Source organism: Cricetulus griseus, chromosome 4, assembly GCF_003668045.3.
Source record: "Cricetulus griseus strain 17A/GY chromosome 4, alternate assembly CriGri-PICRH-1.0, whole genome shotgun sequence".
Lineage (NCBI taxonomy): Eukaryota > Metazoa > Chordata > Mammalia > Rodentia > Cricetidae > Cricetulus > Cricetulus griseus.
In genome coordinates this window covers 100,244,797-100,256,747 of record NC_048597.1, presented here as the reverse complement: position 1 = coordinate 100,256,747, position 11,951 = coordinate 100,244,797, and the positions used below count along the sequence as shown (strand labels likewise).

At 55.0% G+C, this 11,951-nt stretch overlaps 1 protein-coding gene across 1 annotated transcript; it reads right to left on the bottom strand.

The window, feature by feature from the left end:
• Nucleotides 1-2,619: 2,619 nt before the first annotated feature.
• Lhx5 (LIM homeobox 5) lies at nt 2,620-10,081 on the bottom strand. The gene is made up of 5 exons (XM_027414229.2): nt 9,909-10,081; nt 7,799-8,022; nt 6,933-7,210; nt 6,128-6,293; nt 2,620-2,987 (listed from the first exon to the last, which is right to left on the bottom strand). The coding sequence occupies exons 1-5, from the start codon at nt 10,079-10,081 to the stop codon at nt 2,620-2,622; spliced, it is 1,209 nt and encodes a 402-aa protein (XP_027270030.1).
• Nucleotides 10,082-11,951: the final 1,870 nt, after the last annotated feature.

Genomic DNA, 11,951 nt, shown 5'->3' with positions numbered 1-11,951 from the left:
GCCATCTCTCTCACCTGAGCGTGAGTGACAAGGGACCCAAAGACAGGGCGCTACTATTCATTTTCATATTGTTTCTGCCTTTTTGGTCCTGTCAGGCCTCATTTGGAAGGGGACAAAAGACAGTCTCTCCAACCCCCTGCATCAGGAAACCAAGGCAGAGAGGAGAGAGAGGCTTGTTTTGAAATGTGGCCTCAGGCCTCCTAAATCATATTCGGGGCCTGACATGCAGCTCAGTGGGTAGAGTGCTTGCCCAGCACATATGAAGTCATGGGTTGGATCCCCACCACCACACTCAATTGGAGTGGGGCATGCCTGTAATCTTTATGCTAGGGAGGTCTTGACACAGGTTCGAGGCTAGTCTGGTTTATATAGCAAGACTCTGTCCCCCAGAACAAAACAACAACAAAAGTCATAGGCAGCCCTTTCTGTCTGGCCTTTTTCTAAAGACAGCATACTTCACAAGACACCTTACTTCACAAGGCTTGCAGAACCAAGGCCTACTCCCCAGGGCCATTCCACCCTAGCAGCCTTAGAGATAACTGTGCCTACTGTTCCTATGGCTGTACCCTTTTCCACTTTTGTATTCAGCTGGCTGGAATTATATGCAATATGAATAAAGGGTGAAGATAGAATCTCTCCCCACCCCTTTCTCTTTAAGGTCTCACTATGCAGCCCAGGCTGGCCTGGAACCCACAATCCTCCTGCTTCAGCCTCCCAAATGTTGGGATTATAAGTATATCCTGCCACGTTCATTCCTCAGTCATCCAGAAGGCTTACTATATGATAAGCTGGCTTGTAATTTGCATAAAAGCAGGAGAGAACATCCTCCACCATGGAAACTTCCAAAGTGGGGCCAGCAAGAAGGCTCAGTTGATAGAGGTGCTTGCTGCCAAACCCAATGATCCTGAATTCTGAGTTTTGTCTTAGGGACTCATGTGGTGGAGGAGAGGGCTGACTCCCAATATGTTGTCCTCTGACCCCTGCATACACAACACACACACACACACACACACACACACACACACACACACACACACACACACCACACTTAAAGAAGTCACTAGGGGCTCAGCAGTTAAGAGCACTGGCTGCTCTTCCAGAGGACCCCGGTTCAATTCCCAGTACCCACGTAGTTAGTACCTCACAACTGCCTGTGACTCCAGTTCAGGGGATCCAAGTCCTTCACACAGACATGCATGCAGGCAAAACATCAATTCACATAAAATAAAAATAAATAAATTATTAAAAAAAGAAACCACCCAATAAGAACAAAACCAAAACTAAATCCCCTAGATCAGAGGTTCTCAACTTTCCTAAAGCTTTGACCCCTTAGTAGTACAGTTCCTCATGTTGTGGTTGTGGTGACCCCAACAATAATATTATTTTCATTGCTACCTTATAACTGTAATTTTGTTATGTTATGAATCCTAATGTAAATATCTGTGTTTTCTGATGGTCTTAGGTGACCCCTACAAAAGGATTGTTAGACTCCAAAGAGGTCTCAACCCATAAATTGAGAACTGCCTATGTGGATGGGGAACCAGTTTTTATACCTGTCAAGTTGTGATGTTGGAATATCTACCCTGACTCCCAATATACTGGATAAAAAAAAGGCCACACAGAACTGAGGGAGAAAAGAATTTTTTTATTAATCTTTCTTTTTAAAAAAAGTTGACCTTTTTGTTATTTTGTTTTTTTTTTTGTTTGTTTTTTTATGGTTTTATTTTTTTGGTAAACCTCTTTCTGGTTCCCCTTCCCTACTCTGCCCCACCCTCCTCTTAAAAATATAAAAATGTCCAGCCCCAGATAACTAGAGTACAATAAATAAACAGTAAACACAAAAACATACTTTATTTGTTTCTTCTTTATACAAAATAAGGAAACTAGAAGCGTCCAACTTCCAAAAAAGTATAGTACTGTTTTGTCCTGATGGCCCAGCCTCCAGGCCCCGGGCAGGGAGAGTAATCCTTGGGCAAACGCCCAGCGACTTGGCGCCGGCCTCAGGGGCAGAGCAGGAGTGGGAGGGTTCGAATCCTGCCCAGCCCCTCAGGCTCAAGGTATGGAGGAGCAGGGAGTTGGGGCCCAGGCTGGCCCGGTCCTGACCACGCAGCTTCCTTAATAAGCTGACCTTGAGCCTCAAGATTGGCCACCAGGGGGCGCCAACTCGCAGGTGGATTTGTCTTCCAGCAAAGCCACCATTCACCAACGGTCGTCTATTTTTCTTCTCTGGCTGAGGCTTTCCTCATCTCTCTCTCTCCCTTTCAACCTCTCTCTTTCTTATCTTTTTTTTTAAAGAGAAAGAGTGAGAAATAAGATTTCACAATGGCCTCGGCTCTCAGGGAGGGGTAGCGCCACGGTCTCCGCTCCTTGGTCTCAACCCCCTCTTAGTTTAAAGAGGTGATGGCGGGCGGGGGTCCCGGGAGCGTCTAGGGTGTGCTTGGAATCTCGACCCTCCAGAATATTGACTTTGGTCCCAAGAAATTGGGCAGGCGCGCGCCGAAGCTCTGAGGGGGTGGAGATGCGCGTTGCCGGGTGGGTGCGAACCCAAGAGAGGACTCTTGAGGGTGACCCAGGAAGCGTTCAGGGCTCGGTGGCAGGGGGCGGCCCGGCCCCTTGGCCTTACCATACCGCCGCCTCGTTGAGCTCAGGGTTGGGGTGCGACAGGGGTCCACTGTAGCCGCTGGTACCGCTCATGGGGAAGGGCGGGCTGGGCCCGCCACTGAACACCTCTCCCTGCATGGGGTGCAGCGCGCCAGGCAGGCCGGGCTCGGGGCTAGGCGTGTCCGGGTGCGAGATCATGTCGGTGAACCTGGGGTTGTCCGCGCCGTGCGGCCCAGCCAGCGGTGGTTCCAGCGCGCCCAACGGTGTCGAGCCGGGTCCCGACGCTGCCAGGAAGCTTGAGTCGGCCGGGGACTGAGCCTGCGACGGGGGGCCGTGCGCGAAGAAGTCGTAGTTGCCTCCCGGGGCGTAGTAGTCGCTTTGGTAGTCTGCGGGAGGGACAAAGGATAAGACGTGGTATGAGGACAAACTACTAAGGCCGACAAGGATTCAGGGACCTCGGAGAAGTGACCCGAGAGCGCGAAAGCCAGGGCACACCGATAGGGCTGTGGGCACAGATATGCGGAAGGCACGGGAGAGCATGCCACTGACCCTAGGTTAGACCGAGACCTTAGGAGGCCCTCAGAGGCCAAGGGGGGAAGCCTGAGACCCTGTGGATGGAAGGAGACTGAGAGAGGCCACGGGTAAGGCTGGGGAGAGGCAGGGAGAAAACCCACAAAGGCCGAGGGACTCAATTGGGAGAGACACAGAGTTTACAAGGACGTTGAGCAAAGAGGGAAACATAGGCAGCGAGGGAGACGGGGAATCGCAGGTTCCCAAACACACGGAGATGGGGAGAGGGCCAGCAGAGGCCAGAGCCAAGGGAAGACTTAGTGAGAAATTGGAGGAATGAACACCGAGACAGCGATCCACAGCGATCCGCAGCGACTGTGGGGGTGGGGGGAAGCGGTGGGGGCAACCCCAGACATGTCACAGCCAAGTCCATGGAGAGGCGAGAAAGTGCAAGTACAGGAAGAGGGTGACGGAAAAATGAATGAATGAATGAATGAATGAATGAATGAATGAATGAAAGGCCGTGGTGAAGGTATGAATGAGCCCAAGAGAACCAGATAGTAGACCAGAAGACCAGGAATCGCCATAGGCTTGGTGGCTGCCAGGTTCGGAGAGGAGCGCGGGGACAAAGCGACTGTGGCAGCTCTAAAGCACTTCCAAAGAAGTTCAGATCCGGGTTGCGGCCCCTGAGGGAGAAGCGGGACCGGTCAGCTGCCAGAGCACAGAAAACGGAGGCGGGCAGGCAGCCTGGGCCCGGGGCGCGCAGGGCGCAAAGCCAGGGCCAGTCTTAGTATCTTCTGTTCCCTTCCGAGTCGAGCCTGGAATGAAGAAGGCCCAGCTCAGCGACTCCGGAGAGGGGATCCGAGCTCAGGACCACTTGTGGGTTCCTGGGGTGGGGGTGGAGAGCCTCGGGTCTACAGTCTCTACGCGGAGGAGCTTGTTAGGACACCCAGGTTATTTGGAAGTATTTGGGGACAGAGACCTCTGGAAGAGTTGACACAAATTAACGCAATTCTTCTCACAAATTCAGGGGTGCAGGACTCACACAGGTCAGACGCTCAAATAGCTACAAGGAATTGCTTCTGCGAACACCCTCTGGCCTCCCTTCCAGATCGGCCCCTCCAGTATTGAGTGCAGAACCCCAACAAAAGGAGCGCCTTAAGCCTGTTGCGAGGGACAACCCGCTTTGTACAGCGGGAAAACCGGCGTCCCCGAGGCCGGAATTTCTTCTGGAAATCCACTCCCCTTGTTCAGTGCCGGGTACGACTTCACAGGCGAGCTCTGTATGTCCCAGTCACCCACTTTTTTTTTTTTCTTTACGGAAACACTGAAGGGTGGGAGGTTGCCTGGAGACCTGCCTGGAGAGGAGGCAGTTTAGGTAACAGTTAAAACGGCCGCCAATTACGTTTTGAAAAATCTCAAATTCCATCCGGTCCGAAAGTTTGGGAGGTGGAGAGAGGCAAATTTGGGGGCCCTCAAAGGAACGGAAAGGGAGCGAGGTAAGCAGGGAAGGCCGCGGCCCTGGAGTCGTGCGCACCGCCTCCGCCCATATGGCGGCCGGGCCGGAGGTAATTGGAACAAACGCTGTCTGAAAAGGGCACAAAAGCCGCAGCTGGGGCTTTGTCCGAGCTCCCACGGGGAGCCGCGGGCCCCGCCACCCGGCCCCTTTCTCGCCCGCTGCCGGACGCAGCCACCGGCATCTCCCAGTGCGGATTAGGCGGGGCTGCTGGGTTGGGGGTTGGGGGTTCCTGCGGTCCCATCCCGTTTTCGAAGAAAAAAAAAGGGGGTTCTGGTGTTCTGTCTCCCACCCTGTCCAGCAGAGAGAGGGGTTGGCAGAATCGATGAGGGGTAGACTGGTTCCCCCTGCAAACCTTGATTAATTACTCAGGTCGGAGCAGGGGTTTCCAGGCGGGTACCGCCCCCACTATCTCCCGGCTCCGAGTTGAGATTTTTTTGTGCAGAGGGCAAGCTAGGCTGAAAGATTAGACGTCCTAGTACACGCCCATCACCGTACAGTTCCGGCTCTCCCAACCTGGGCCCCGCTACCACGTTAAAAAATCACCGTTTCACGTATTTTGCCATAATTTCCAGGGGCCCCGGCCTGGTCTAAAAATTAACTTTCCAGGCTTCCGCAGGTGGAAGTCAGGCTCGGGGTCCTCTTACTTTCTTCGGGCTTGCCTGGCTTCCATCGCCTTTCCACCCCGGCATTGTCCCAGAATTCACATTTTAAAGGGAATTCACTTCTTGCCTCTCCAACTGGGTTTGGAGACTCAAGTAGATCAGTCCTAGGTCAGTGCCATTGGTTAGACACTCTGGGTGACTTCACAGATTGGAAGGCTAGAGAATCCAGAGAAGTGCATCGTCCCCCACAGAGAGCTCTGAGGCCGAAAGGAGAGTGGGGCAGTCTTGCAGCCCACCCTGGGAGCTGGGAGGGAAAGGGAGTGCTGGGATGGGACATTAGTCCCGGGGAGCAAGACAAGAAAGGGCCGAGCAAGCAGGCTTGAGTCGTCGGTGCGCAAACCAACCTGGAGCATCATCTTCCCCTACCCCATTCTACACGCAGAACCCAGGGTGTCTGTAGCATAGCAGAATTACTTGCTGTTTTTGAAGCTAGCTGCCTCAAGCTGGTGAGGTTCCAGCCTTCCCTAAGCTCACCAGGCCGTCCGGCAGTGGAGAGTGGAAGTAAGGGCATGTGGGCGGCGAAAGGTACCAGGGAAGCTGTGTGTGTAGGTCTCTCCTGAGGGGAGTGGACTATACCTGTGTGTGGTTGTCTGCAATCCTATGTCTAGCTGTTTTGCTGAGGTCTGATGGCGAGCGGATGTATGTGAGTCCATGTGTCCTGTGTGGGTGTGCCTGTGAGTGGCCTATACTAATGAGTCTGTCTAGGAATGGCTTTGTGTATATCCTGCGTGGGTGGGGAAAAATAAAGGCTGCCCTACTGTGGCCCCAAACGTTAGGAGGCCCAGACTAGCTGTGGGCCCGGGCGAATAGCAGAGCGTCCTTAGGCGCCCCTTACCTCCGTAGTAAGTGTACGGGGTGGACCCCAACATCTCAGACTCGTCCAAGCGGCCTCCCAGGGGACGCATGCGCCGCGGACTCCGGAAGAAGGCGTGTCTCCGGGCGCCCAGAGCGCTCAGCTGTTTCATGCGGCGTTCTTTGGACCTTCGGTTCTGAAACCACACCTGGGGCGAAGGAAGGGGCAGTGAGCTTGGGGTCAGGAATGTCCCCCCTCTCCTGCTGAGGCTGACCCTGCTGGGTCCTAGCGCCTCGGGAACAGCACACTCCCCCAGGCGAGGGTTGGGCCGGATTAGTCCAGGAGGGGCGGAGAGGGGCTTCGGAGAACCAGCCAAGGGTGAAGGATTTCGCGGACCCGTGGGGTGACTCATAAAGACCCCGGCTTCCTGGTCGTCGGCTTGCCCGCGGACTGACGGCTTCATAAAGGCCCCCTGCCCATCCAGGCCCTCACCCGCGGCTGCGGAGCCAGGCTCCAGCCGATTGTGGGTTTGCCAACTCTAGGGCGCAAGGACATCTCTCCTTTCTGTGCTTGGAGGCCAGAGAGGCTTAAGCCATTAGCTAGCCAGGGTGAACGAATTCAGAGAAGTCTGGCGACCTCATCAAAAAAAAAAAAAAAATCACATTGCTAGGATAGTGGGACCGTATCAAAACCTTTTGCCTCAAAATTCCCCACCTCCAAAGGGTGTCCCGATGGCCTCAACCGCGGGTGTACCAACTGTACCTACGCCAGGTCCTGAGCATTCAAAGGCTAGGCTGCCCGACCGGAGGCATGATGCTGGTCGGGAGGGTTGGCCCACTGGCTATACCTGAATGACCCTCATGTTGAGGCCGGTTTCCTGTGCCAGCTGTTCGCGGATGTGGCGCGTGGGCTTGGGCGTGGCTGCGAAGGCAGCCTTGAGCGTCTCCAGCTGCTTGGCTTTGATGGTGGTGCGCGGGCCACGCCGCTTGGTGCCGGAGTTCTGTTCCTCGTTCTCGTTGTTAGCGGTCTCCTTGTCCGATGAGGTCGAGTTGTCGGTCTCTTTGGGGTCGTCCTGTAACGGGTCCTGGAGGTCCGGGGATAAACTGCGGTCTGTACAGGATGACACTGCGGGGCGGAAGGAATGGGGAGAGGACAGCGGCGTCAGAGCGATCCAGTCTCCAATTCAGAAAGCCATTCCCTAAAGACCCAGGCTCTCTGCCTCGTTTGTTGATTTCCCTCCCAAAGCAGGGACTACCCCTTCCCGGGACTCGGCACCCACCCTCTCCCTCCAGGCTAGGCTTGGTTTGAGAGGACCCTCTCAGCGCCCCCGAAAGTCGGAAGCTCCCGGGGAAGCGTGGCACACCCTCTGGTGACCCTTTTCTTCAGGAGTGGGGACAGAGAAGGGTACACACACTGTCCCTTCTCACACCCCCCCCCCCGTTTCTCTTTCCTCCAAATAGCTATGAGCCTGTTGGTCCTTGTAAAATTTATCAGGATCTCAAATGACACTGAAGGGGGATCTTTTTGCAGTTCTAAATTGAGGGAAGGGAAGAAGAGCCTGGCTCAGGGTTCCCCTGTAGAACCGGCTCCTGTCTCCCCAGCCCTGAAGCACCCCCACCCCAGCAGGCAAGGGGTGACAGTTGAGAGTGAGCTCAACTGCTGGAGCCTAATAGCGTCAAGAATAGAGCCGGGACAGGGCAGCGGCCTCCATACCTGAGTTGAGGCTTCCCTCCTTGAGGCTAGAGGAGCTCAAGTAGTCGTCCTTGCACACAAACTTGTTTTCGTCGATCACATAGAGTTCCTCTCCGGTGGACAGCTGCTTGTTGCACACCATGCAGGTGAAGCAGTTGAGGTGGAAGACTTTGCTCCGGGCCTTGCGCACCAGGTCGCTGGGAGAGATGCCTTGTGCACAGCCGGCGCACTTCGTGCCAAAGCGCCTGTGGATACAAGGCGCCTGTCACTTCGAGGTAGGAGGTGGGCCTGGTGTCCAAGTTCTCTCCAGTGCTGACCTCTTCCCACCCACTCTGGCTTCCCAGACACCTCTATTTCTATATCTGTCAAATGGAATCCTAATTCTGGTCTCCTTAGTCAAGGCTGGTTTAGGGCCAGGTGGCCCTGCTTTTAGTGTGTTGATCCAAGTTCTATGGGACTGTGACCAGAAGAGCTAGGAGTGCAGCCTTGAGATAGGCAAAGGTTCAGGGTGTCCCAAGGTGTGTCCCCTGCTCTCAGGTCCCCACCAAATATGCATGCCTTGGCTGTTTCAGGAGCCCACAAAGGGTTTAAAGCCTGTGGGCTAAGTTTCTATCATTCTTAGCTTTGCCTCCTGGATTAGGAAGGGGTTGTCCCAGATACGACTGCCACAGTCTGTCTTTAGCAGCAGGGTGGAGAATCTGAACAGAAATGAATGCCAGAACCTTCCTCTTGTTTCCAGTGCTAGCTGGGAGACCTACTTGGACCCCCCTCCAGCTGGGGACAAGAGGCTCTCAGAGGAGTACATTCTGGAAACAGGAAGTCAGTTTCTGTACACAATTCTCTCCCGTCTCTGGTCCTGGCAGGCGGCAGGAGAATGGGGACAGACGCTCATCTTGAGTCCTGCTCTGCTAAGACCTGGGATCACTCCAAAGCCCCCTTTCACTTGCCTCTGAACCAATCCCTTTTCTTTCTTCCTTGGGCTCTGGAAGAAAGCACCCCTTCCTTCCCACAATAGGTACAGGAAGAGAGGAAGAGGAGGGCTCGAACCTTGGGGGACCATGCCATCCACTCTCACCTGTGTCTCTAAACAGAGTGAATTTGGGTGACATTGATGTAGTGAGGGCATTAGAGACCATAAGTCACTTTTGCCCTTATCCGGCAGCATAATTGGCTATATACACCTTATCAAAAATCATTAGGTGCTTTGCAAGCATGCCACATTAGGGGCGCCAGGGCCTCCGGGGCCGGGGAGTTTACACGTGTAAAGGCGCGGCTGACATTCTCTCCTATTCAAATTCCCAAGAGCCCGGCCACTGGGGCAGGCTGCTGCCTTTCTCCTCTGCTGAGCTAATCACGCCCCCTCAGTGCCTGGAATTCAGATTCACAAAGCCAGTCAGGGTGCCCGGTGGTAGCGAGCAGCTATCGGAAAAACACCACAGGTTTCTAGGCTGTCCCTTAGCATTTCCCATCTCGGGAAACTGAGGCCCACAGAGGCACTGGGTCCTGGTCAGCCTGGGGTGAGGGGGGAACATATGGACTTGAGGAGGGAGGTGACACAGAACAGACCTGCTGATTCTCAGCCTCCATTTCTTCAGTGTCTTTTCAACTAGGGGGAAAATGGATCAGGGGTGGGGGGGGGCACTGGGAAGGTCCTCTGCCCCTCATCTCCAAAGAGCCCTTCCAAGCTGGGGCCCTTTGGAACTGGGAAGTTTCTGTAGGTCCTCACCTCAGATTACCCTCTGGGATCCGGGTTACTGTTGGGAACGTGAAGCCCCAGCTGCTGAGAACTCCTGGAGCACCTTTGGGATCTGGGGACGGGAGTCCTGAAGCGTCTGTCCCGGGGACTCAGGTATGGGGAAAGGGCCAGGAGCAAGTTGCTGAGCTCCGTGCCTCTGCCATCTGGCCGCTCTCTGCTGCCTGACAGACCCAAGGTAAGGCAGCCAAGCAACGTCCTTCTTCCTTGCCTTAGCTTCTTACCAGGAGCCGCCGACAGGGCTTGAGGAGGGCAGAGGCCTGCTATCTGCCTCCCCTCTAAACTGGGGTGGGTCTCCTAGTCCCCTAATTCCGGAGGTGCCCGGGTGGAGCTACAGCCAGGCAGTGGTAGGCAGCAGGGCGCGGTGGGGCCTCTTACCTGAAGAAGTCGTTTTTACAGTACAGCTTGCCCTCCCGGGAGAAGCACTTCTCCGAGAGGTTGGTCTTGCATTCGCAGCATTGAACACATTTGATATGCCACGCGCGGTCCAGCACGTTCAGCAGAAAGCGGTCGAGGATGGGCCGCTCACAGCCGGCACAGTGCACCATCATAGCCGCGCGTCCCGGGCGGCTCGGGCCGCCTCGTCCTCCTTGGGGCCCCTGGGCCCTTAGGGCCTCTCGGTCCCCGCTGCGATGGCTTTCAGCCTCCCTAGTCTCTGGGCCTCCTCAGGGGCGAGTCCGATACGGATCAACCAAGACTTTGAGGGGTCAAGTCCTCCGACGCTCTCTGGCCTGGCGCTGCACTGCCCAGAGTGGCGTGGAGGGCGGCGGCGGTCACAGCCTCATGCCACGGGTCGCGCCCAGGCGCTCACTCCAGTATAGAGCAGGTATCCTCCGCGGCTGCTGGCTCCGGCACTGGCGAGCGGCTTTCCCGGTTGGCGGAGGCGCCGGCACTTTCCCCCACTTTCAAGCAGTCCCGATCCTCATCTTTGTCTGGCCGCCGCCTAATTCGCGCATCCTTATTCAGATTTGGTGACGTGGTGCGGCACGTAGGGTGCCGGGTGGCCAATGGGCGCGCCGTGGCCATAGCAACCTCTTAAATTTATAGCATATCTAAATTGGCTACAGCGTTGCGGTCTGGACAGAGCAAAAAAAACAAGACATCAGTATTGCCGAGTATTTGCTAGTGCCTGGTTCCGAGGCTAAGTAAGTATTTACCTTCCAGTTTGGGCCTAGAGGGGTGGGGGCGCGATCCAAAAACCTCTCTCTTCGCAAATAATTTTTGGGGACAGGGTTCCAAGGCCTGGTCAGGGAGGGACCTCCCACCCAGTTTGCCACCCTCGCAACCTGTAGAAGTTGCCCAGGCCGAGAGTGCAATGTAGTCCCCTGCTTCCGAACCCGCCCAGCTTCCTCTGGTGTAGTACAGCGGCTCGCTCAGGCTCTGAGCGCAGAACTGAGACTCTGCCCGTCTCTTGTGCGGTGGTTTCTTTTGTCATACGTGGGGCTGGGGCCCAGCCGGGCTTTTCTCACGGAGAGAGAGAGTGAAGGCGGGAAGCTTGGGTAGTTATGCACCCCCAACCCAGCCAGGTTGAATCAGACATATATACAGCAACTGGCCTAGTCGGGGAATCCCGAATGTCAGGTCTAAGTGCCCAGCTCAGCCGCTCTAGGGGAGGTGTGGAGAAGGGGATGGATGTTCGGGCAGGTAGATAAAGGTGACACTATGTCTTTCTGTGCCACACTGTCCATATTCCAGGCCAGCCTGGCAGGAACCGCGGTGAGTGGGTTACTCTGCAGAGCAAGGGAGGCTGGCCACTGCTGGGCGTCATCCTCACTTCCGAGCCCGAGGGCTCCAGGTTCCCGGCTGATCCTAGGGCCAAAGGCAGCCTCGCAGGTGTGGGAGTCCGGCAGGTGTAGCAAAGGGGTGCGTGGGCCTGGAGCAGAGTAAAGGGACCTGGGATGGGGAGAGAAAAGGCACCAGGCCTTGTTTCTGCCTGGTCAGCCTGGCCACCGCTTGCTTCGGGCGAGGTACGTGTTTCTGGATATTTGCTTGCTCCTGGGAAGAGCGCTGATGGTGAGGGGCTGGGGCCCAAGGGCTGAAGTTAGAGAGGATTTGTGCCAAGACCTGGCTGTGAATGTTTGTTTGGGTGTATTTACTGAGTTTGTTAGTTATATATGCGCTGCTTGAAAACTATCGTTTTTTTCTGTTTATAGTGTGTTCCTCGTGATTAAACCCCGGGATGTGGAGTGGTTTTGATTATGTGGTGGTTTTTTTTTTCGTGTAAATTTTCGTGTTTATAATTTCGTGTGGTCCTGCTTGTGTTGTGTGTTAATGTGTGCATTAAAATGATTTGTCGGTCTGCGTCTATATGTGTCTGCTTATGTGATTGGGGGTCAGAGGATGTGCTTGTCTGTGAAAGGGTGAGCGTGTAAGATCACTCCTATGCTTGTGCTTAATGTCTGAGTGTGTGTCTGTGTAAGT

Coding starts and splice junctions, on each gene's coding strand:
- Lhx5 (XM_027414229.2), bottom strand. CDS start 10,081: ATGATGGTGCACTGTGCCGGCTGTGAGCGGCCCATCCTCGACCGCTTT. Junction 8,023..9,908: donor TGTAAAAACGACTTCTTCAG/GTAAGAGGCCCC, acceptor TTGTATCCACAG/GCGCTTTGGCACGAAGTGCG. Junction 6,294..6,932: donor TCAACATGAGGGTCATTCAG/GTATAGCCAGTG, acceptor CCTTCGCCCCAG/GTGTGGTTTCAGAACCGAAG.